Consider the following 24719-nt stretch of genomic DNA (forward strand, 5'->3'; position numbering starts at 1 on the left):
TTTTGACATGACAAGACTCTGTACCCGTAGACTACATGCTCTTTTGCTTCGCCCTACATCTTGCGTATCAAATGATTTTGCCCTTGATACTATACAGAGTGTGGGTTTTACAGAACATGAAGGGTTCGTAGAGGCAAACGGAGCAGAAATATAGCTGCTCTACGCTAGCACTGCCGACCATACGCACATCACTGCTATGTAACAAATAGCGAAGAGAAAATGTACGAGGCATAGACCTATTCATTCGCATCTTAGAGAAACACTGCGTTGATGGTTCGGCCTCAGATGCGACGGCACCGTGTTGATTAAATTCTCTTATTCTTGTTCCAAGTTTCACATCAATGTGTGGATCAATAGCTGCGGCCCTATTCTTCCAAACGATCTTGATCATTTATACTATCCACTGAGAGTTGACATCGCCTTTGTTTCAGCGGTATACGAGCAATGTACCACTTACAGGTTCAGCTGACTCTAACCGGACATAGCACTCACTTCGTTGAATTGCGATACAACGTAGTTGCTTCTCCTAATGCCGATACGTATCGTCCAGCGAATTTACAACAATCTTCCCAACCTCATCTGGCTTCGAAAGCATACACCAGTGTCCGGCATCTACTTCCCCTCACTGTCAGCTGAGGAACCAGTTCAATATTCTCTACGATCTTGATTGCCTCAGCCCGACAAACAACATCCCGCGTTCCTGCCACGAATAGATATGGCACCTTTATCCTGTATCGGTCTGCTGGGAGTTACAAGTCTAGCTCATCGAAACGGCCATCAACTCTTGAGCGGTAGTATCAAAGCGGGCTCTCAAAACCGTCTCGGGTCATGCGCTTGATAAACTCCTCTCGCATCTGATCAGTGGCGTATGGCTGTACGTGGCCCTTTTCGTCTTGCTGCAACCACCTTTTGAGTCCATCTTCAGCACAGATTGTCTTCATCCAAGCTTCCGGTTCCGCATGTAGTGCCATGAATAGTGACTCTATGTGCTGATTCAGGAGCGAGGGCCCAAGAATAGGATCGCAAAATAGATACCAATACCACGCCGGGAAGTAGCCCATTGATGCTATCGTCGTTGAAGCCCACTGCTCCAAGCTAAGAGACCGTTGAGGCTGCGGGGCTGCTGCAACGTTGAATATGATGAGCCCAGAGCAGCGCTCAGCATGATAAGCGTAGAAGCGATGAGCGAGACCCGCCCCCCAGTCATGCCCACTAACGATGATTTGACGCTTTCGGCATCCAGCATGTCTCTCAAGTCGCTAGTAAATCCAATCGAATGGAAGTCCTCTGGGCTGGTAGGCTTGGAACTATCGCCGAACCCCAAGCAGTCGGGAATAATAGCACCATAACCCCTTGGTACTAGATAACGCGTTGCAAGATCTCCCCACAATGCTACATAATCGGGCCAGCCATGAAGAAGAAAAATGGGTGGCTTTCTACCAGATGAGAAGGACATATAATAGGTATAGAAAGCCTCGAGAAGTCGCCACCGTCCCTTTTTTTGGAGTGTCCATCGCTGAGTCTCATACCCTGGTTCGAAAACGAACATTCCAGGGAGTAGCAAATCTCAAGGGTTTTATGTTTGTCTACCTAGCACTGCAATGGCATAGGACTTTTTAACCGCGCAATATGTCTGTTTTGGATGTATGAGAAGGAAACTATGAATGCAACAAGTGACGTAAAGCCTTGATTACCTGCCTCTTAAGGCTGCAAGGTAAGCAAAGTGGTGTGACATTCCGAGACTATCCTTTGGACACTTCGAAACCTGGTATCAAAGTGAAACGCCATTCATTGGCCAACGGCTAGTTACAAAGAGATCAAATGCCTCAGATCTGCGAATATATAGAGACCTGGGCAAGTCGGCTTTCTTTGAACAACTCTCTATCACGATAAAGAGTAGCCTACAAAGTCACGGGCTCTGTCTATCGAGTGTACATCCCACCTCCAATTGTGTGATCCTCAGGTATTACCATTCTAGCTCTTGTCAGATGCTTACTATGTCAATATGAACGATAACCAGAAGCTAACCCCTCAGCTTCCTCAATAAAGCACGACGTTCCAGGATAGCATTTCAGGAAATGGCGGAATTAACGACTGGCGTTCACAAATTCAACGCACCAGACATCGAGCTCACCTATACGGTGCGAGGGTCTGGGCCATATCTCGTGGTACAAGCAGCTGGATGGGGAATTTCTTCGCAATATCTGCAGATTGGCTTATCGCCTCTCGAGAATCGGTTCACCATGATCTATCCAGAGCCCCGCGGTTCGGGCTCGTCCGCGCGACCACAACAGGTGGAAATGATGAGCACCTCTGATATGGCAGATGACATTGAGCATCTGCGCAAATACTTGGGACAAGAAACAATCGATTTATTGGGCCATTCGAATGGAGGTACCATTGCACTCGCTTATGCTCAACGATATCCAAATTCCGTCCGAAATCTGGTTCTCGTCACGCACTGGCTCGACGGCTACGACGACAGCCGCGTCTGGCAACAATTTGTGGAGGATCGGAAAAACAACCCAGCATTTGCAAAGGCCGTGGAAGCACTCGAGGAAGCCAAAACTAAAACGTTCAAGTCCCAGGACGAGTGGTTCCAGAGCTTACGGGTGAGATTATCGTTCTATCCCGCCGACCCGGAGCAACATTATGCCATCTTTGAGAAGGCCATGGGCGTGCCCTCGTGGTGGGTCTACGAATCGCAACTTGCCGCTGACAAGCTCAAGCCTCTTGACCTCTATGCAGCACTCCATACTGTCAAGGCTCGGACACTTTGCTTAGGATGTTCAGATGATCCGATATGCTCAGAGAATGTCTCGCGTATCACAGCTGAGCGTATACCTGAGTCGCAGCTTGTTGTTATCCCCCACTGTGGACATTTCCCTTGGATTGAGAAACCCGATGAATTTTTTGAGGCAATCACCACGTTTCTTAAATAACAATATGGCGAACTGTTGTATTAATCGGTTACTATTTTTGGAACCACCAAGGGTTAGTTTGATAAGCAGGTAGAAGAATGTGATCACTGGACATGAATGTGAACCAACATTGAAAGTAATTGCAATCACGCAATCACAGTCGTGTGAAGCCCTATTACGCAGGTGGACCGTTTTTTAAATTAGTTTGACTATCTATGTAGTCTTCGAAATATGCGAGGTTCATTCATATCTGGCTCTGGAAGAACAATCCATGAAGTTACGTGGGCTCTCGGATTGACCCTCCCAAATGTTGAAATTTCTAGGAGATGGCAGAAAACACTATGCACAAGCATTGGAATGGTAATAGTGAAGATAAACAAGTTCAATATATTTGTGGGGATCTCAATAGGAATAGAAACCGGCAAGCAGAATATATTCATTTAGGAGGCGAATCAACGAATTCTGTCGGGCAATCAATGGGTCCGATGTGAATCCCAGCATTTACAGAAAGAAGCGGTCTCAAATCTCTTAGGAAAGGAAGGGTTCCGCAGTCGCTTAGAGATGTTGTTGAAAAGACAGCTACCGCTCGTCGATGGCAACACTATGAGCTTTGCAACCGTATCTGGCTTTCGATGAGCTGGGCTCGACGAAGCTGAACTTCCCCATGGTTCAGTTATGGTATGCCGGCCTCACCAATAAATCTCTTTATTTACTCGCATCAGCCCCTAGGCTCTATGGAGTACATAGTAGTACATAGAGGCTAGATTCTATAGCAGTACGGGGCTCGGTGCACAAAAGGACCCACAGCGCCACTACATGTCTGATGATAGCGGACGATTGCTTCTTCCTGCTCCAAACGAGTTAAAACCTGAAATCGAAAAAAACTGAAGTCCACCAGTTTTATAGTAATTGCGCTTTAATAGATTTCTAGATTCTTTATTCATTCATTTTGTCAAAAAGAACTAGTGTATTTCGTCGTGCTCCATCTCCGCGCGTCCGGTCTTTCCATCTACGTCCCCAAATCGACAGTCTTTCGCCTACTACCACCCCAGAGTGAACTCTTCCCAAGTCACATTACCGGTCATTTTACCTAATAAACTCGTAATTATAATGATTTGAGCTTAATAGGGGGCATGCATGAAGATCTGTGCTACCCTTGACGTCGTGAGAGCGAGGGGTTTTGTTCTCACTGGGAAGGACGCAACATTGTGACACCCTCTGTCTTCAACTGCAGCTCTTGCACTCCAGAAGCAGACCACTAAACTTGAAGAGATCTAGATAAAGGTCGATCTAATGGTCTCTGCTTATCTATTCCCCCAGACCCCGCGTTTGACTAGACAAGGGGCGGCGAGATAGCCTTAGGCTAAGTTCAGATATCAAGGTCGGGAGTCCGAATCCGAATCAATCCGAATCCGAAGCCGCATTCTTTATAAGGCAGATAAGAATTGAAGCAGCGTATATGTGTAGAGTATATAAGGATTGTGCTGAAACATCCGATTAAATAGCATTAGTATATCCAAATCGGATACCAACGACTTATTTCCATCTGACATCCACCTGTAGCGCAGCAGCGCTTGAGCCTGATATCAGTGATGGCACCTCAAGACTTCCGTGAGGATCTGAAAGCCGTTGCTGGTGAGATGGAAGATGAACATCATGTGGTCGAGAAATTGATTGACTACGATCCCACACTTGCCAATGCGGCAGATACGCAACAATTGGGTACGATGAAATCCTGCTGATGATGTGCCCTGACTGGTAGGCTGAACGCATATAGCAAGCATCGGATACAGACAGGAACTTCAACGCCACTACTCCAGTATTCAAGTGTTTGCTATAGCTTTCAGTATCATGGGGCTGCTCCCATCGATCTCGGCAACATTATGGTTCTCAATTCCTGCAGGCCCGGTTGGCATGGTATGGGTGAGTAAGCATCTTGTGTTCCCCAAGCGCCAGTATAGCTACTGACAGACGTAGGGATGGTTCTCTGCCAGTGCTCTCATCTTCGTCGTCGGATTAGCTATTGTACGTTAGATGAGAAATCATAATCGGCATTCTTTCAATAACACTTCTAACTATCCTAGGCCGATCTTGGGTCTTCGCTTCCTACGTCTGGCGGTCTGTACTGGTGGACACATTACTTCGCAGCCGACCGATATAAGAACCCACTGAGCTTTCTCGTCGGATATAGCAATACAATTGGATTGATTGGAGGAATATGCTCCATTGACTGTAAGGGAAAGCCGGTTTGACAGCTTGTTTACCGTCCAACTAACTGGGTTTCAGATGGATTCGCATCGTTCATTGTTTCGCTTGGCACAATCAGTAGCGATGGGGAATGGGCCCCCAGCCGAGGACATCTTTACGCGATATTTGTGGCAACAGTCCTGTGCCACGGTATTCTGGCATCTTCGGCTGGGAGGATCATGCATCATCTTCAGACTTGGTTTGTCATCGCCAATTTTGCCTTGATTCTGGTCACAATCATAGCGTTACCGGTCAGCATGCGAGTACGCAATGTCCCGATCAATTCGGCAAAATATGTTTTCAGCCATGCAATAAACGAGACAGCGTGGCCGTCTGGATGGACCTTTATGCTCTCCTGGCTGTCGCCAATCTGGACAATCGGGGCATTTGACTCTTGCGTCCATATGAGTGAAGAGGCCAAGAATCCAACCAAGGCTGTGCCCATTGGGATACTCGCATCTATTGGAGGCTGCTGGATATTCGGCTTCCTTGTGACAGCAGTGCTCGCCGCATGCTCTGGTGACAACTTTGAAGAGATATTGAGCACGCCCTTTGGCCAGCCCATCGCCCAGGCAAGAATGTCCTTCCACATTTTCCGGGGGAGCGTTTCTCTGATGTTTTTTTATTGGGCAGATTTATTACAATGCGCTAGGGAAAAGCGGCGCCCTAGGCTTTATGTCAGCCATGTCTATCTTGCAGTTCTTTATGGGTCTCAGTATTGTATGTTGATGATTGGAAGTGGCAGCCAGTCCCCTTACCTTTTCTACACTTCCGTCGGGTTCGTCCAGCTGACGGAGACGTCCACCAGGTTGTAGCAGCGTCTCGACAAACGTGGGCATTCTCACGCGACGGCGCATTGCCGTTTTCTGCAGTCCTCCGAGAAATCAGCACAAGGTTTGGATACCAGCCATTGAGGACTATATGGGCAACCTGCATTGCGGCTATCATCATCGGTCTGCTCTCTTTGATCAACAATGCTGCTGCCAATGCGCTCTTTTCCCTTGCAGCTGCCGGCAATAACGTCGCCTGGGCAATACCCATCATGTGCCGTGTGGTTTGGGGCCGAGGGAAGTTCCGGCCAGGGCCGTTTTATACTGGACAGTTCAGCATCGGTATCGCGATTGCTGCCTTGTTGTACCTGACATTCTCAACCGTGTTATGCATGTTCCCTACGGAAGGGCCAAATCCTGATCGTAAGCTTTCCTCTCTCAACTATTCCCATGGTGACGAGGCCTAGTATTAACATCACCACAGCATCAGTCATGAACTACTCCGCACTAGTCAATGGTACGGTGTGGGGAGGCGCATTGCTCTACTACTTTCTTTATGCCCATAAATGGTTCACAGGTCCGAAGCACACTTTGGATATCGCGGGGTCTGGATACGATGCTAGGTAACAGGAAATATGTGCGGCCTCATAATGCATGCCTGGTTCGGAATGTACGCATTATCTTTTGCTCAAGCTTTATTCGAGCTCTCCCTGAATGTTATGAATGGTTCAATTAAAGGCTATATACTACAATTACAACGCAGAACTCTAGGATTGCGGAGACATCAATTGTACATCAGGTTGAATGTGTACGCTCTAATTGATGCTATCAGCGTCGGCATGAGAATGGCCGTGTGGTGCTTCCGTTGGAAGTTTCTCGAATCTATAATAATATTAGTCGACTTGATCCAGGGCAGCCAATGGAGAGCCTTTTTACTCACAAGATCATCGATGGTGGCGTAGGTACCAGCCACAAGAGCCACAGCCCCGATGATGAATGCCAGTATGCTTCCAAGGGTTATGAGAATATTCTTTCGAGAGAACCAGCTGTCTTTGCAAAGCAATCTGAACCACATGATGGCAGGAATCCAGTAAGAAAACCCAGTGACGAAGAGGGCCGAAACGAGGGAAAGGAGGTCGGAAAAGATGGGAATGGCCTCGGCAATAACCCAGGCGACGATCGTCAGGAACGCTGCAAGCGCAATCCAGCAAGCCCAGCCCCTAGGCGTATTGACATATCGAATGATTGACTTCTTCCAAAGTCGTCCATGTAGGTATCGAAGCGCCACTGTCGAGTTGATAGAGCCAGAGATGAAGATAACGGGCAGCGCAACGCCAAACGTAATCTTGGAAATAAGAGGACCGGACGATAATAAAGCGGGAGACTGGATAGACGGCCCGATAAATGCATAGCACAGGGCGCCGGTCAAGGTATAGATGACGATTTGAGCAATTCCAGAGGCCCAGATTGACTTCATGAAATCCTTAGGAGTATGCATCTCATCCATGAAAGAAAACTGGCCAATCGCGAAACTGAAGGCAAAGATGATGTTGCTGACGGCCACGAAAGCCTCGGAGAATGTGACTCCCTCTTGGGGCCATGCAGACCATTCGACCGCAGAAAGTCCGCCTGGTGCATCTCTCGCCTTGATTCCCGTGGCAATTATTGTTATGCCAATCGCAATAATGATTGACGCGAAGTCAATGTAGCCAAGGATAGCAATCTCGGTGAAGGAGGGCGGGATGGCCAAGAGAAACAGGATGAAAGCCGACACAGCCGAAAACGCGATGGAACAGACGTGATTCCCATTGAGGGTGCTGAGAGCAATGCTGCCAGTCAATGCGTGTGAGCCCACTGACATGACGAGTTCGAGAACCATAGCAGCGCCGAGGAGTTCATAACCGAATCGTCCAAACAAGAGTCTTCCCGCGTCAGCATAGTGGGAGACTTGGGGATAAGCCAGCTTGACTTGTCCCACGAGATAACTGGTGAAAATGGTGATCAGTCCGAGCGTAATGGTAAGAAACACGCCCGGAAACATTCCGAGAGTGTGATAAGCTGCCGGTAGACTGAGAGCTCCCAGGGCAATGGCTTCGACGATGGTGACTATAGCCAGGCGTTTCCAGCCGAGTCGATGGAAGTGAGCGTTGCCTTGTGCTGCAATCTGCTTCAGTCGACTGTTTTGCAGCTCCTCGCTTGTCTCTCCGAAAAGCTCATTGTCGGCTGCAGCGTCTGATTCAGTCTGCTGATTCTCATATTTCTCGGCGCTGCCCTTTGAGTTGTGTTGGCCGTAGGCTTCATTATGGGTGCTGGCTATGGTGTCGGCCATGTTGAAGACGCAGGTGATGAGTTGCCGTAGAGTTGATAGGTAGGTAGTAGTAAAGACACAACACAAACTCCCTTCAGATAGAGGTTACGGACACACTGCTCTCGGGGGGAAAGAGTGGGCTGGCCAGGAGGAGAAAAACTGGAAGCCGCAGATTGGGTATTTAAGAGGCAGAGCTCGGGACATGAGAGGCTAGGGGCAACTCTCTCAAAAGGGACCCATCGATATGCCGAGGACTGCCTATCTTGGGTGGATGTCGACAATCCGTTACGCGATTCACCCCGTTCGCTTATGCTCTCCGCGAATCCATCCGGCCAACGACTTGTACGACTGGTCTATTTGTAGCAGCAAAAAAGAGATCATCCCCGCAATGCAAGATCGTTTGAGTCTGATGCTAAAATATCCACCTGATCCTTGATGAACTGGGGAAAACCTTGGATGACACCGTGAATGTGCGGTGATGTAGGTATTGCAGCCACTTGTCTGGCGGCGAGAAAATTTCTAGAAGCCTTCGAGTCATGTTCCACAAACGTAAAATTTTCCGACTGTTGGTGGATCGCGTCCCCAATGGCGCGGCCTCAAAGAGCCAGCTGTGGGACTACATGCGGATGGAACCAGCTCAAGATCCATTATTCAAGAAAAGGAGAAGCGGGAAGTCTCTTTTGTTTCCGTTCGTTTGATGTGAAATTCCGCCGAAAAAACGATAAATCGTGTTGGGCTGCTTGAGGCGTGCCCACCAGTGCCGTGAAACGTCATGACTTGGAGATATGTGAATAAAGATACTCTTTAGCTTTTCTTCAAGGCGTATGTACAGAGCACAGAAGCGGCTAAGTCATCCTAACCATTCACTTTTCGAACCAATGACCGTGCCTGTGGAAGATCATCCACGCCTCTCGCTTCTGTCAATGAACTCATGGGAGCGTCTGCCGGATACTAAAGGCAAAGTGTGCAAAGAGAAGACATGATTGGCTCAACAAATGAGGCAAACTGCGCGCTTGTTGAGCCACTGCCGGCGCCAATACACGCACGGGCCGAAACCAGTAAAGTTTTCTGTGTCATTGCGGAAATAAGCGGCATTGGCTCGCAGTAGTCTTGCTCTTATCATTTCATCAGGTTATTAGTCAACCAGGACCGAAAGGTTGACAAACACAGTAGAGGGTAGAGCCCTTGACCGAAACGGTCTCCCGGCGTATGAGGTTCTGGTCTCGAACGTGCTCTAAGCTGATGTGAGTAATAACTCTGCATAGCGGGAAACCCTCACACGTCGCTGACAACATTATTACAGCAAACATCCAAGTACTAAATTCATCAGCGCCACACCCAAATTGCAATCGCTTATCTCTATACGTAGCGCAGAAGTGACCTTTAATTTTTCTTAAGCCATAGAACCTTGTACTAACTACTAATGGGCATAGTATCAGATGAAGTGAAGACGTCTCAAGGCGCCGAATTAGCCCAGTTTCGTTGTTCTTTTAGTAACTCCCTTAATTGATATTGCTGTGTGTTTGCGTATCACGTTCTAGTTCCTTCCTTGGGGCGACTTCAACCATTCTATCAGAGCTGTTGGCGGTTAGCAAGAGCTTATATTTGCCTTTACTAACAGAGAGGAAGTCAACTATACGAACTGATTTGACATGCTTTTCTCCATTCCAACGCTGCACATGCCCTTCTTCTTGGCATAGGCAGACTCCCATCCCGAAGTGTCAAATACTTGTAAGTTACACGCACAGGGAACGTGGTCGATTTGCCACGCCCCAATACTGATGCCCCCTACTGAGAGGGGGATGGTCCCAGTTTACTGTATCAAAACGGGCTGGGGAGGATACGATATATTGGCCTAGCAAGATGATAAATAGCCCTCTAATTCTTAACCAGCCATCCCCGGGCCACCAACAGCGTGTGTTGAGAAATGCAATTTGAGAATGATATAGTTCAGATTGAAACTTTATGGGATTGGGTAGATAAAAGATCACGAGGTATGACACTATAGCCACGTCTTGCGCCTTGCTTCCGTCTAAACCGTAGCCAAGTAGCATACTAAAAGGAAAATTGTTAAATAGCAACGCTTGGGTATATAATGTCCTTTCCACGTCCCATCAGAAAAGCAGATTGAGTTGAAACAGAGTAAAAAGGAGAAGAAGAAATTGAATGGCAATCAATGGTTTACCACGCCACAGCTCTTAGGATCGTCGTCGCAGGTGCATGTTGATGGTGCATAGACCCAGCCAGTGAGACGGCTATACTTTCGTGTTAGTCTCGTCTATGTTGTTACCACGTTGCATCTTTTCGAATACGACTTACTTTGCGATATCACTAGCATAGCAATGAGTGGCAATGTTGCTCTGCAGGTTGCCCGTCTTCGAAATGGAACCGGAATTGTAGATGCGGGCAGCGCGGTAGTAGTCAGAGACATCGCCGTTGCCAGACAGGTTGATGCAGTGAGCCAGGCCATCTCCAGAGGTAGTGCCAGCAGTACCCTCACGGATCATCTCATGAATCGTCGCTGCGGGGCATGGCGTCGTGAGCTTCTTGTTGTCGTTGCAAAACGCCTTCCCGTTGTGGTTTTGCATGAGGCCAGGGTTCCGCACACCCAGATTCGTCGTGTTCACCCTTACGCATCCATGAGACTCTTGCATGATGATGGCTAGGATAAGGCGGTGGTCAACGCCACTCGCGTCCGCGGCCATTTGGATGCCGTCGTAGATAGCCTCCTGTAGATGATGATGATTAGCGACGGACCCTTGGACAAGTAAATCTCGGTTATCAACGTACCACTTCGGCTATGTCGTTGTTGGGTAGTCGCCAGTTCAGGAATTGACAGGCGACATACATTTGCAGCTTGTAATTGTTGAACCTATTTCAGCGTAAGCTCAACTGCACTAAATACGCTTCTTCCACGCAACAACTTACATATCCTCAAAAGATACCCACTTGTCCTTTGAGGGCCATCCGGCAGCCTCTGTCCCGTTACCCAAATAGAGATGATACCAGTCGGTTCCGTTGCCCATGCCATCTTCGATATTGCTGTTGTCGAATCGAGCAAGAGCTTTGTTGGCGACCTTGCCTCCCGTTGAGCGGCTCTCAATGCTCACGGTATCGGAGTCATCAAAGGATCGTCCCGCGAGAGGAGTCAAAAACGATGGTAGAGAGGCCACGAGGCCTGCACATGTTACAAGCGCAGCGAGAGAAAGCTGAAGGCTTCGCTTAGTACGGCACATTTTTTTTTCTGAGTAGTTCCGACTGCTCACCTTGACCATTTTGGATAATAGAAGTTGAAATAGAGTAAGGACAAAGAAGGGAAACACAATATTTGGCCGGGTTAAGCTGTTGTCAACCCAGTCAATGTACTCCGTACTCCGTGGTGATGGTGTGGCACTGGGGGGACATGGAGCACTATGCACGGGAAAGCCGCTAGATATATATCGGTAAGAGTGGTAGTAATATGATTATATATTTAGACGCAATGATATTGATAGTCCAGTTGCTGCTTCATCTTCCCTTTCCTGGTCATATTCTTTAAAATTCCCCGACGATGGCCTAGTTCCTCTGTGGCTTCACCCAACTGCGGCTTACATCTATGCACTATCAATAGTTCATGGGCAGGGTTAAGGATCCATCAACCACCACGCCAGTCTGCCCCCAGGCTGCCTGGACCCTTGGCTCCAGAGGCTCGAGTTGCTTATGCGTAAGGGTAGATGATAGGTCTGGGCCCAGAGCTAAACCCAATGCTAGTAAGTTTTTCTGATGGTTACGAGCTGCTAGCACTCGTGTTTGCTTAGAATCCACACCGAACCCAGAGCCGCTGCCCTTCGGCTAATTTTAATCTCTGCATGCTTGCTCCTCATGAAGAAGTTGACAGCTTCTGCCATCGTGTACGAGCACTGCCCTTGCAACACGCAGGGAACAGACAGGCGTACGGAACGAGATATCTCAGCCGCCAGGAACAGGGCTGGGATGAACGGCACGGTACAGATCAACAGGCGAATAGAAAGATCCATGCTCAGAGACGCTCTCAATAGAGTAACTTCCTACTTTGGACGAAGCACCTCGTACTCGAAGCTCCTGAAGCACGCAACCAGCGTCCTTCACGACTGAGTCGTCTCTGCGTTACTGCCCGACGTAGCTGGAAATATCTTAGTTCTGGTTGACTGAGAGTCCAGGGGTCATGACGAATCTCACCCACCATAACGTCTTACAAAAGCCACCAAACTGCTTTCTTTTTTTTTTTTTTTTTTTTTGACCACTGCCTCTCCACGCTTGATGGCGAAGTATACCCGACGCCTTCTTTTCCTTGGCTCATCCGCCCTAGGCTACGTCCGCTGCTAATTTCAGCCTGAGCTGCCCGCCATCTGCAGGGGTGGCCTCACGAACGCATCAATCAGCGGTGTGCTTTGCTCTTAGCGCGTGAACTCGCCCCATCCTAGCGCTGAGGCTGAGTATATCAGATGAGACAAGCACCCATATTCCGTTTCTTCGGTGCCGCTTCGTGCCTGTCGATCGGCCACTTTTGGTAGTACTACAAGTAAGAAAGAACTTTTGAGTCAACTTTAACGTCGGCATGAGTATGCGGCCCTTCCGTAGGTACCTTTATGTGAGCTTTTAAACACCTTAGAACAAAAAGTCATCCTGGCGAATTTACCCCTCAGGCAAATGGTAAACACCTGCGTCCACAACCTCAGGCACGGAACGGACGGCCCTCGAATAACACTGGCCCACATGCCGGGGATTATAGGCCCAAAGCAAGGTTGGGATGCTGTGCACTCTGCAGTAAGATACTAGAATGCCATTATCTGTGCGAAGCATGCAGTAAATACCTTTCCGCATTACACGATGCTTTAGGCTCCGTTTCTAGGTGCTACAATTTGCCATGAAATCGCACAAGACATTTCGCACGCCCGGCGCTTTACTAGCTTCCCGTGCTCTCATTTGCACCTTTGACAGCCGCGACAACGTACTCGTACGAGTCGCACTGGTTGCATACACTTGGGTGCTGACCGCGTCGATATGGTGTTGACCAGGCGTCTTTGCACCTCATCTGTAATTAGTCGGTAAGGCTCAATTGTGGAAACTTCCGTCAGCACCATACAAAGCAGATGAAAAGCCCGGCCGCAGCGGCGCCATCACCAATGCGGGCAATGCCTGCCGCGGCTACTGCTAGTGTTCCTGTGAGGATGATTTGTCTCGAGCCATGCTAAGGCGGAAGTACTGCCTATTGCAATAAGTGACCCGGTGGCACGGTTTTGGGAGAAGGACGTGGCACCAACGAGATCTCACGAAGTTGAAGGTCCATCTCGAGATGTTGGCCGCACTTGTGTTGGTTGTCAGAACAACGATGAAAAATCTCCCGGTAGCCAATCATTCCACAATGCCAACCAGATGAGGTTATAACAAGTACAGAGGAGGCAAGAAGTTGTTGGTTGAAACGAGAACAGGGCCCCTTTTTTCTTTGTTACATCGGTTTTCATAGCGGTACGGCAGACGGGATTTAAGGCTGAGAAGTTCAAGAGTGACTCCTTCATTTTAGGGTAGTTGTCAAAGTTGGCGTGCATGAAGCACCTCCTCTCCATGAGAGTGTCGGTTTTGATACGAGCATCCATGAAGGAAACCCGACGGCTCGTATAATAATAAGGGGCCGTATACGAGGCTTGCTTATGTTCTCCTTGGCCATCTTTTCGGTACAGACGGGCTGGATTGACGCTGACTTCGTGTCTCAAGCTACGGTGAAAGAACCCAGATAGATAGCGATTTCTGCTTAGATAGCTGCACTGGCTCATACAATGTTGGCCACTCCGTATCGAAGGATTTCGCGCCGTCGAACCTGTACCATATCATCATGTCACATGGCACTACGTCAATGGAAGCATAGAATTTGCCACTGGATACGTATACAATGTCCCCCGTGTTGAATGATCCGATCATCTTCATCCGGAGGGAGGGGAAGCCCACCTCAATAATAATCATCATGTTGATGAGTACACGAAGAGAGCTGCAGAGAAAATACCCTCGCCTCCTATCACTGGGGCCTTGGAAGCTTGCTTGAGTGGACAGGTTCCTCCTCGTTGGATATAATATGCTCAATTTCCATACCGGGTCAAGGATGACGGCCCTTGTAGCTGCACAAGCTGATTGTTGGCCAGTTTCTGAGGGTCGGGCACGAGAAATAAAATGTCTTATGATTCATTTAGGGATGAGCCACTGCCAGTGGTTGGTGAGCTTGTTGAAGATACTGACAGCCTTCGTTCTTAGGTTCTTTTCCTTTTTTATGCCAAAAGTTTCTATGACCACACACTCTAGATAACGCCACGAAGAAAGAGAAATAAAGGAAAAGGAGAAGAAAAAAAAGCCCAGAATATATGGCTGTGAAATTATGCAGTGATGGTGCATGTAGCCTACTGCCATTGCGCCCTTGCTCCTTCAAGGTATCAGGATCTTGCAACGGATTACCCTAACCTAATGCCCGACCTTCAGGTAGCCAGCGTTGGAGCCTCAAATTGCTGAGGAGTCGTCACGGAATGTAGTGTTGGTTAAGTTTTATGTCGCTACTCAGGCCGCCACAGATGGCCTTACCTTGAATGTTTGCGTATGTTCTCTTGCCGTGCTGTCTCTTGTTTCCTTTTCATATCGGCCATCGCCTAGTTACTGCACTCACTTTGATAGTGGCAAACCTCTCCCGCCTCAAGCAAGCCGAAACATGGCTTCGGAGGATAGAGGATGATTGGGGTAACGTAGCAGGATAGCAAGAGATACTCAATTGTTAGTGAACTTTGTATACAAACTAGACAAGCCCATCTATCTACTCGGTTATAGCTCATTATGGGGGTTGTCTTTTAAGTCAGAGCATCCATATGTTGACGAAAGCTCGAAATATACTTCAGGCCGGATTCACACGCAATAGCTACCACGGTTGATCCGGGCTCGAGGCTCTCTGCTATTCGCAATGCGGCCGTCACATTAGCTCCAGTTGAAAGCCCGCAAAACAGCCCTTCTTCCCGTGCTAAGCGATGTGCCATTGCCCTGGCGTCTGCTGTCGAAACGCCTTGGAACTCATCCGCAATGCCATCGTACCACAATGGCACAACATACCCAGCTCCTATGCCATCAATCTTGTGAGCTCCCGAGGGACCGCCAGATAATACAGCGGATTCCTCTGGCTCGACAGCAACGAATCGAATTCGATCGTCAAGTTGACGAAGACGTTCAGATACCCCTCGGAGAGCCGCTCCGGATCCGACACCTTGTACAAAGGCATTGATTCGACCTTCTGTCTGCTCGTAAACTTCATCAGCAAGCTTTGTATAGGCGGTAAGCTGGTCGGTGTTCTCCATCTGAGCTGTGATGTATGCCCCAGTCCTTTCCGCCAGCGCATGTGCCTCGCGAATCATGTCTTTGGTAAGCTTTTCGGTTTGTTTGCCGTTGTCACTTGGTATCAGCGTCAATTCGGCGCCGAGGAGCTTAATGTGGTCTAGCTTTTCTTTTGAGAAGGCATCTGATGTCACCACGTGCAGTGGATGTTTCTTGACAGAGCAGACCAATGCAAGTGAAACGCCGGTACTTCCGCCGGTGTACTCGACAACAGCGCCGCCAGGTTTGAGACGCCCGTCGTTCTCGGCAGCTGTAACCATTGCAAGAGCCATGCGGTCTTTCATGCTGCCCGTTGGATTGCTGCTCTCCATTTTCAGGAGGATATGAACTCCATTCGATGGAACGACATTCTGGAGCTGCACGATCGACGTGTTTCCAATGGTGTCAAGTATATTGGATCGTATGGAAGACATTTTCTAAGCCTGATGATATATTCTCAAATCAGTCTGTTGCTTCCACAAAATGATTGCGGGTGTCATGTATAACTGTCTAAAGCAGATAGATGACAAACGTGACGAAAACTTTGGGCATGAGGGCCGAGAGGGCAATAACTCACATAACAATAGACAAATGCACTAGGGGAGTGAGAAGAGTTTCGCCCCTTCTGATATTTCGGGGACTAGATCCTTTTATCTTGATATTGGCGGCTTCTCTGTTCATGTGTCTCTGTGCTCCCTCCCTGCGAGGCGTCTAACCGATGATATCCTGCCTTGGTACATGATGGAAATTGAATTCTTAGTTACCCTTTCTCAACAGGGCGGAAACAGCTTGCAAGGGTACTGTTACCCGCAACAAGTATAGCGCAGCCATTTCACAGTTTGAGGGTACTTCTGCACTACTACCTTTATCTGCTAACGGAGGCAGCAAAGTTTCTACTTCACTCCATGACAACATCTGCGTTAAACAGTATTGTCTTATCTGCCTGCCGACAAGTCGAAATAGGTTGCTCCGTTATGGTGTCGGTTGATTGGTAATGACGAAGAAACAAGAAGGACGGATGTTTAATAATCGTGTTCCTCTCCTAGGCTTTGTTCTCCCCAAGCCACCCATGGCGCGGAAGTTTTACGTACCACTCAGGAGCTTCATGCTTTCTCAATTTGAATTATGGCCATAATCCTTCCGCTCCAGCACTGAAAGACATGACGGCTTTGACGCAATACAGTTGTGGAAAAGGTGTCCAAAAGACTGTAGACCAAGTCCAGCAGTCGCTGTTGACGAGCTGGCTTGATCGCCATTCTCATAGTATGAAGGCACTTATATCACGTGTCAGCTGTTTTCCCCTTTCACAGGAGAGGTGGCTCTTATCTCAGCCCCGAACGTCCTTGATATTGGGGCGCATGATCCGCCTAAATGCGGGGTTGACACTTAGGTATTTGCGATGTGACCGACTCCGATATCAGTAGAGCAGCAAACCCGAGTCCCGATTTATTCTGTGGTGAAGCACCCCGAGCCCCGCATGAAAAGCTGGTGGCTAGCGCAATAGCTCTATCCTAATATAATAACTCTCTACCGTTTGTCCAGAAACCCATACATATGGATGATACCTTTCCTGCAGGTTTTTCTACGTCGATAATCCTTGGTGTCGTGGTCTTCTGGCCTCGGAAACAAGCCGCGAATAGTTCGTTCTCATTAGCTCACCTTCAGCCGGATAAGATCGTCCAACACGGGGAAATTGGGTGCTAATGATTCGGGTAAACCGAATTCGATAATAGCCGGGAACACCCTCAATGTCTTCCAGATACGCAAACAGGTAGACTAGATACAGAGTACGGTAGCAAGGCGAGGGAGTTTCGTTTCCGAACAGCTCAAGTGGGTGCTGATCGAGTGCGTAATTTATATATCTTCCCCCGCCAGAGTTCGGGTTGAAGGCTTGCCTTGCTGTTTTATCCTTTTCTCATCCTGATCTCAAATAACGCGCATTCACTCGGTGCGAGCTGAATAATACGCCCTTTAAACATTTCGCGATGGCTGGTATTGCAATCTTGGGAGCTGGCATATTTGCCACCGAGGGTAGTCAACGCTTTGTGACGGTTTGTAACGACCACTGGCATACACGATGCTGACTCCAGTCTCTTACAGAACACCTGCCCGCGCTTGTGCTGAACAAGGCTAATGTCAAAGCTGTTTACTCTCGCTCGAAGGCCACTGCATCAACTCTTGTATCGGAGGCAACGAAGCTTGGCGTCGCTAATCTTGACCTTTACTCGGAAGACAATCCTGGACACACGCTCGATGATTTGCTCAAACGTAGCGACATTGAAGCGGTCGTCATTGTCTTGCCGATCTTGGTACAGCCATCGATTGTTCGACGCTGCTTAGCGGCCGGCAAGCATGTGCTATGTGAAAAGCCAATTGCCAAAGATGTGGCAACCGCCCGCGAGTTAATCGACGACTACAAAACGTCATACGCAGGCAGAGGACTCATTTTCAACATCGCGGAACAGTTTAGGTTTATGCGCGAGTTTGAACGGGGCCGCGAGTGGATAGTCGACGAGAAAGCCATCGGCGAGATTACCCAAGCGCATCTCAGAATTTGGCGGCATCAGCCTCCCGAAGGGAAATGGTATGAAACTCCATGGCGAAAAGTTCCCGAGTATCAAGGCGGCTTTTTGCTTGATGGCGGTGTGCACCAGACAGCCATGCTTCGGTTCATTTCAGGCCAAGAGGTTGTCGAGACGGCAGGATTTGCCCGTCAGGTTTTGCCTCATCTTCCACCTCTCGACACTCTCAATGCTGGCATTTTGCTTAGTGGTGGAGGAACTGGGACGATATCGATGTCATTTGCTTCGACGAGACGAGCTACTGAGCTTACGATTGTTGGATCAAAAGGAAGCCTTTACCTGACCGATGGCCCTGACGGCTTCACATTGTCTCTCGATCTTGCTGCTGGAGAGAGTAGGACGGAGACTATAAAAAGTAGAGGGGTGGAGCTTGAGATCAAAGCCTTTCTGGAGGCTGTCAAGGTTGGGAAGCCAGAGAAGCGGGCTAGTCCGGAGGAAGCCCTGAATGACTTGGCTATCATAGAGAGTATGTGCTCAGGGGGAGGCAAAGTGCAATTGTACTAGATTGAGTGTATCTTCTGTACTCAGTATGGATCGGAAGGTAGGGGACGTTTGACGAACCAATGATTCCAATCTATGGCACTCGCAATAATATGCATGCATTTGTTCACGATGGTAGAACTCGTTGATGTTGCCAGCGGTGAGGAGGTCAAACACATAGCTGTAACATACATTCGGTCTATTTAAAGTTTGAACGAGACCAATCTTAGCATCTTGTAGTTTAGCCAGCTGGACTTCTCCATCTACAAGGACATATGGAATATTAGTGACCACCTCTGACCGAGTTATAAAGTCGTTGACCAACGATGTAGTCCCGCATTTTGGTAGGAAAATCAACAAATTATCTCCACAATGCACACAATTTGGTCTATACTCAGTCGCATGAATCATCGATCAATGTGAATGAGGTTCTCTTATCTTGATCCAGACCGCAGCCAAGAAAACTGGCTCATTCAGTACTGAGTAGTTCTCGTCTGTTTGCCTCAAGAGATGGTTTAACCGATCACCTGATCCACTCCAAGGTTCCTGAAGGGAATTAGCCTTGGGGGTTATTCTTCGAACCAAAACAGGTCGTTGTGCTTGTGGTTCCCTCGGCTAACTTCAGAATTCAGCGCTTACCGAACCTAAGAGTTCGATGATGTGCAAACAAACCTTGTCGTACACCGCCAGCGAGTGGAGAATGACAACGGCCAAAGTGCGGAGAAAGAAGATCTAAAACATCGATCCTGGGGTAGCAATCACTGGTAGTAGCAATTTCTGGGGAAGCGATGCTGGGTTGTGGAGAAGCCGTGCATTTCGTGCTTAGGCTGGAAGGAGCATATAATTACATGGCCCCTCTTCACCGAGAGAGCCAGATAAAACGTCGGCCTTCGTCTTCATTGAATGTCCTAGCAGGTTATGCTTAGTCTTTATTCCTTCACCATGGATAGCCCTAAGGTGATGGGCAATGGAATTGCTCATGATGTTGTCCACGATGAGGACCCATTTAAGGTCACCACACAAAGCTGCATGACAGAGTCCCGTATGCAAGCTGCGCTGCTCCGGGAGAATCCTCGCGTCCTTCGAAAAAGCTTCTTGAAGCTATATGGGTGTATCTTTGTCGGATATCTGTGCTCAGCCACGAATGGATTCGACTCCAACACCTTTGGTGCGCTGAATGTGTAACTCGCATATGGTTTGTATTCTTCCTAACTAGAAGTAGGCGGCCTTTCCGCGATCCCTCAATTTACCAAGTATTTCGACATTACCACCGAGAACCAAGGTCTTGTTGCCGCACTTTATGTAATCGGAAATATAGCCGGCAGCTTCTTCGCCGGTCCTTGCTCGGACACATATGGTCGCCGAGTTGGCATGGCCATGGGGTCGGCCATTTGTGTAATCGGCGCTATCCTACAAACTGCTGGCACAAACATCTCCATGCTCATGGGAGGCCGCTTCATCCTGGGCATGGGAGCTGTGCTTGTTCAAACGGCTGGTCCCAGCTATGTGGTCGAGATGTCTTATCCCAAGTACCGAGCCCAACTGACAGGTGGTTATCAAGCCTGCTTCTTCCTCGGAACCATCGTGTCAACCTGGCTGGAGTTTGGCTTGAATCATGCCAAAACAAAGCTATCTTACCCATGGAGACTCCCTCTCGCTATCCAGGGCCTACCATCTGTTATAATCCTTTGCGCTGTTTGTTTCATCCCCGAGAGCCCCCGATGGTATGTCTATCCTTATTTATTCCCAGTGTCTTCAAGTTGCTGATGAGGGTGCCAGGTATGTCGGCCAAGGACGCATAAGTGAAGCCAGAGCTGTGCTCGTCAAGTATCATGCAGATGGAGACCCCGATGCCCTCGTCGCAAACCTCGAGCTGCAAGAGATGATTGAAGTTATCGAAATGGACGGGTCAGATAAACGATGGTGGGACTATAGATGCTTGTTTGATACAAGAGCGGCACGGTATCGGACCTTCCTCGTTATTTGTATCGCTTGGTTTGGAGAACTCGATTTGCCCCCGACGAGCTATTATTTCCCTCTGATGGGTATGCCTTCTTTGCTTTTCGTCGCAACAATTCCCCCTCTGACATACAAGTTACAGTCAAGACAGTTGGTATCACGAATATTAATACGCAACTGCTGTTGAACGCGATACAAACTCCAGTCATGGCAGTCGCTGCGCTTTGTGGGCTCAGTGTTGTGCACAAGCTCGGTCGTCGAAAGCTACTGATGTTCTCCAGCGCTGGGATGTCAGTATCCATTGCCATCATCACAGCCTGTACTGCACTCCAGGCTGGACGACCCGCGGTTGGGGGGACTGGCATCGCGTTTCTCTACATATTCTTAATTGTTTTTGCCTTTGCTTGGGTACGCCGTCTCCATCAGCCCATTCCTTGCTGTATCGCTGACCAATCCTACCAAACAATAGACTCCAATGCAATCGCTCTATCCTGTCGAAGTGCTTTCCTTCAATTCTCGAGCAAAGGGCATGGCGTTTCTCGCATTCATGAACAATGCTGTCAAGGTCATGAACACATATGTGCCTCCAATTGCCATTGCCAACTCTGGCTGGAAATACTATCTCCTTTATGTCTTTTGGGACGCGTTTGGTGTCGTTGTTATCTACTTCTTCTTTGTTGAGACCAGGGGTTGGAGCTTGGAAGAAATCGAAGACTTGTTTCAGGCGAAGAACCCCGTCAAAGCAAGTCTTGCGAAGAAGAAGATCAGCCTTGCGCCTGACAGTACTATCACACAGGTGCAAGATGGTGGAAGCCGTGTTTGATGAGCGAAGGGAAGGCGCATGAAATGTCGAGTGATTGGTACGCATATCTTGCGACACAATGTTAATGATAGTTTATCTCCAGTTAGCCTTGATAGTGTTATTTCACGGCTTATCCCTTGAGAACCTCAAAAAGTTAACAAAGATGCATACTGAATTTGGAGAAATGAAAGCTTAGGTATCACCCACACAATCGAACATGGTTATCGACGTAGAAGTTCCTTCAAGACCTACCTTAAGTAGAGGTTCATCCAATACAAGTACCTAATAAAGACGATTCTTCGATCACGTGGGCGCCGTGGACTAACCTTAACTCCTATCATCACCTCCCCCGCAATTTCTCCAGAACTCCCATATCGTCTTCACTCCCTTAATACATGGATTCAGTATCTCTTACTGGCACGCAAGGCTTCCCATAAGTAGCTATAAGGGCTATGCCCATGATACATAACCAACGTTTACCGTCGTGAAGGTGTTGCAATCATGGCGCCAGCGCAAGAGGTTCACCGGCGGGTCAGAACTGGTGAGAACTCCAAGATGGAATGATAATAGTCATGGTTACTGACTTCCTTTTAAGGCTGGTGAGTGTAGTGGAGTTAATGGCCCTGGATCCTTCATCCAAGCTAATCGTAAATGGAACGGAAAGCATTACATGTCGGAAGCGGCATATGAAATGTTGGTCCAACCATTGACATCATTTCACCAAGCTATGCCTCCGCTACTAACATGACGAAGGCGATGAAAGAAAGCCACAATGCCGGCACTGCGAAGTCGGTCACCGGAGTTGTGAATATGACATTGTTGACAACTCGTCCCACCGCGGGGACGGTAATGGGCTGTTCCAGTTCTCCGCAGACCATGTCTGGCTGGACACGCCGTCAGAGGGTGAGCATATTTTTGATTCTGTCAAAGGCTAGAAGAAATACACTAAAAACTGTTGTTAGTCACATTTATTCACTCTGTTGATGTCACCAATCACCATGATGAGGAGCATCTCGCGCACATGCCATTGCCACCTCAGGCGATCCATTCGGGGATTCCTCACACTCCCCTCTCTCAGTTTTCAAATGGTAATGTATTTTATCGACTCATCATATGAACTCTTAAACACTGACTTGCATTTAAGAGCCGTCAAATAATATGCCATTCACAAATTCAGGGATAGACAATGCAGCGCCGATGTTGACTTCGGCATCATCTCGGTATGCCGCCAACCTTGCGTCTCCTCACTCCATAGCAAGTGGTGCCAGCATGGAAACTATAGACCCAGTCAGATCGCTCATTCACAGGAGGACTTCTGGCTCAGCCATTTATACTCAGGGTCGAACGGAGCCACTTGGAGACCCTATGGTTGCTCGCCTTCTTTACCACTACATCAATAACTTGGCTTGCTGGGTATATACACAATAATCGCCCTTGCTTTGTTCCGGAACTAACAAAATTCTGAAGCTCGATGTGAATGATCCCCAACGGCAATTCGAAACGTTTGTTCCCCTTCTGGCGATGAGCTGTCCCATATTGCTCCACGCTGTTCTTGGCTTTTCAGCTTGTCACCTGAACCGCCTGGATGGATCCTGTGACGAGTTCTGCGCTGTGCACTACCATGACTTGAGTGTCAAAGGCCTCATACCAGCTTTGGCCGACCCAAACACGACCCTTGACAATGCGTTGCCGATATCCACTGTGGTGCTTCGGATGTACGAAATGATGAGCTACGAAACGGATCAGCAGAGTCACCTACGGGGCTGCTCGTCACTATTTACTCACAATCGAAAGAATATTGGGTATCGGGCACTTAAAAGGACGGCCTTCTGGACTTATTTTCGAGAAGAGATTATGGTTGCTCTTGCGACAGGACAGCCCACCACAATTCGCCCTCGTAGATGGAAGGTCGACATTACCTGGGGGGGAGATACCGATCATGTGAAAACGGAGAAGATGACCATGCTGACGGCGGAAGTGATAGACTATTGCTTTTCTCGACGCCCAGGGGGTCCTGACGTAGACGAGAGTAGCTGGGATGAGTTGCAAAACGAAACAAACGCGTGGAGAGATTCGCTGCCAGAGTCATTCAATCCCGTCTATGTCATCGACGATGGCGGTGCATTCCCAGAGATGTTGTATCTCTGTACTTGGCATAGTGAGCAGCATCGTCCGCCGATCATTACAGGTACTCTTTTCCTAGGCTAACATTGCTAGTCGTTGCCATGCAGTTCTACCACCTGGTCAAAGTGCTCCTGGCCCTTCATAATCCACATCGTCCAAACGGCATTGGGTTTCTTCAGTTTGCAAGAGCCATCGAAGTACGGAACCTGTAGAGTCGTATGACTCGTGGTGCTCATGCGCTTCTTTGCTAACACACACACCAGGGCGACATTCTGAAGCATACCATCCAGCTGTGCGGCATGACCAAGGCCCTGGGTGATCGATATGCGGGCGCTCTTGTGAATGCAGTGCAGCCTTTAATTATCTGTAAGTGCCAGCATTCTAAAACGCGTCTTATTGCTAATCGCCGAGTCTGCAGGCGGCCAAAGCTTGAAGAAGCCCGAACAGCAAGCTGAATTGATCCGAATGCTACAACGGATCGAACGGGTTACGACGTTGTCGACGACCCAAGGCGTCCAATCATTACAGGAAGCTTGGATTGCACATGGGCAATCATGATATTGCATACACAGATCTGCTATATATCACCAGCATCATGTACTTGTAGATCTAGAGTCCCAATCTCACCCTGCAACCAGATACTGTGTCACATTTCAAGGCTTGCACATCCGCAACCGTTCGTCTCCACACGCAAAGACCCTAGGCAACTCTTCCCAAGCCTTGCATGATGGCCAATATGCGTACCAATGACGGTCGAGTAAATCGTGAGTTCAACCTCCTTCATAGAGAGGTTCCCTTGCGCTAATGCGGGGGTGGTGCGGAGAATCCTGCTTGGGCTCGCTCTATTTCCAACCCGAAAGCCGGGTGTCCAAACTCTTCGAGACTGGTGAAGCAGGGAAGCGAATCGCAAGGATAGCCCGTGTCAATTCACAACCAAATAGAGACATGGATATCTAAAGCGGATAATAACACCGAAGCTTGCCTCTTTATGACGTTGGCAAAAGTCCGACCGTTTTTGCTGGACAGGCAGCTAAGGCCTAGATGCAGCGGTAAATGGATGTGCCTCCCGCGTTGGCGCACATCTACCGAGCGTGTCTCTCCGCAGAACATTGTAGGTTGGAGGTATGTATGTACTGTATGTACCTAGTCCCTCTCCATCATACAACT

The 24719-nt window shown here is 48.5% G+C and overlaps 9 protein-coding genes across 9 annotated transcripts; 5 read left to right on the forward strand and 4 right to left on the reverse strand.

Moving 5' to 3' along the window:
- Positions 1 to 783: 783 nt before the first annotated feature.
- Positions 784 to 1468, reverse strand: BBK36DRAFT_159760 (hypothetical protein). Its single transcript, XM_024897691.1, has one exon. The coding sequence runs from the start codon at positions 1454 to 1456 to the stop codon at positions 1067 to 1069; it is 390 nt and encodes a 129-aa protein (XP_024749958.1). The 5' UTR covers positions 1457 to 1468; the 3' UTR covers positions 784 to 1066.
- Positions 1469 to 2078: 610 nt separating this feature from the next.
- BBK36DRAFT_1117650 (alpha/beta-hydrolase) lies at positions 2079 to 2942 on the forward strand (the record flags this gene model as incomplete). The annotated part of the gene is made up of 1 exon (XM_024890379.1): positions 2079 to 2942. One exon carries the CDS (start codon positions 2079 to 2081, stop codon positions 2940 to 2942), a length of 864 nt encoding a protein of 287 aa, XP_024749959.1.
- A 1571-nt stretch (positions 2943 to 4513) lies between these two features.
- BBK36DRAFT_159763 (amino acid transporter) lies at positions 4514 to 6565 on the forward strand (the record flags this gene model as incomplete). Its single annotated transcript, XM_024897692.1, has 8 exons — positions 4514 to 4643; positions 4699 to 4844; positions 4899 to 4946; positions 5006 to 5153; positions 5208 to 5740; positions 5802 to 5888; positions 5977 to 6361; positions 6423 to 6565. 8 exons carry the CDS (start codon positions 4514 to 4516, stop codon positions 6563 to 6565), a joined length of 1620 nt encoding a protein of 539 aa, XP_024749960.1.
- A 201-nt stretch (positions 6566 to 6766) lies between these two features.
- Positions 6767 to 7979, reverse strand: BBK36DRAFT_1118046 (hypothetical protein; the record flags this gene model as incomplete). The annotated part of the gene is made up of 2 exons (XM_024890428.1): positions 6767 to 6820; positions 6879 to 7979. The coding sequence occupies 2 exons, from the start codon at positions 7977 to 7979 to the stop codon at positions 6767 to 6769; spliced, it is 1155 nt and encodes a 384-aa protein (XP_024749961.1).
- Positions 7980 to 10419: 2440 nt separating this feature from the next.
- Positions 10420 to 11521, reverse strand: BBK36DRAFT_19288 (hypothetical protein; the record flags this gene model as incomplete). Its single annotated transcript, XM_024897872.1, has 5 exons — positions 10420 to 10501; positions 10566 to 10975; positions 11037 to 11118; positions 11175 to 11455; positions 11513 to 11521. The coding sequence occupies 5 exons, from the start codon at positions 11519 to 11521 to the stop codon at positions 10420 to 10422; spliced, it is 864 nt and encodes a 287-aa protein (XP_024749962.1).
- Positions 11522 to 15091: 3570 nt separating this feature from the next.
- Positions 15092 to 16039, reverse strand: BBK36DRAFT_1117122 (tryptophan synthase beta subunit-like PLP-dependent enzyme; the record flags this gene model as incomplete). Its single annotated transcript, XM_024890317.1, has 1 exon — positions 15092 to 16039. The coding sequence occupies one exon, from the start codon at positions 16037 to 16039 to the stop codon at positions 15092 to 15094; it is 948 nt and encodes a 315-aa protein (XP_024749963.1).
- Positions 16040 to 17590: 1551 nt separating this feature from the next.
- On the forward strand, positions 17591 to 18691 carry BBK36DRAFT_1117945 (NAD(P)-binding protein; the record flags this gene model as incomplete). The annotated part of the gene is made up of 2 exons (XM_024890417.1): positions 17591 to 17636; positions 17706 to 18691. The coding sequence occupies 2 exons, from the start codon at positions 17591 to 17593 to the stop codon at positions 18689 to 18691; spliced, it is 1032 nt and encodes a 343-aa protein (XP_024749964.1).
- Positions 18692 to 19696: 1005 nt separating this feature from the next.
- BBK36DRAFT_1117261 (general substrate transporter) lies at positions 19697 to 21449 on the forward strand (the record flags this gene model as incomplete). Its single annotated transcript, XM_024890330.1, has 5 exons — positions 19697 to 19835; positions 19887 to 20391; positions 20447 to 20712; positions 20769 to 21034; positions 21096 to 21449. The coding sequence occupies 5 exons, from the start codon at positions 19697 to 19699 to the stop codon at positions 21447 to 21449; spliced, it is 1530 nt and encodes a 509-aa protein (XP_024749965.1).
- A 480-nt stretch (positions 21450 to 21929) lies between these two features.
- BBK36DRAFT_1118263 (hypothetical protein) lies at positions 21930 to 24110 on the forward strand (the record flags this gene model as incomplete). Its single annotated transcript, XM_024890455.1, has 9 exons — positions 21930 to 21969; positions 22038 to 22121; positions 22182 to 22331; positions 22391 to 22516; positions 22573 to 22841; positions 22896 to 23586; positions 23646 to 23749; positions 23816 to 23918; positions 23971 to 24110. 9 exons carry the CDS (start codon positions 21930 to 21932, stop codon positions 24108 to 24110), a joined length of 1707 nt encoding a protein of 568 aa, XP_024749966.1.
- Positions 24111 to 24719: the final 609 nt, after the last annotated feature.

The sequence above is a fragment of the Trichoderma citrinoviride genome (genome assembly GCF_003025115.1).
Source record: "Trichoderma citrinoviride strain TUCIM 6016 unplaced genomic scaffold BBK36scaffold_6, whole genome shotgun sequence".
Lineage (NCBI taxonomy): Eukaryota > Fungi > Ascomycota > Sordariomycetes > Hypocreales > Hypocreaceae > Trichoderma > Trichoderma citrinoviride.

Excerpts from the sequence above, each read along its gene's own strand:
- BBK36DRAFT_159760 (XM_024897691.1), bottom strand. The coding sequence starts at position 1,456 with ATGTCCTTCTCATCTGGTAGAAAGCCACCCATTTTTCTTCTTCATGGC.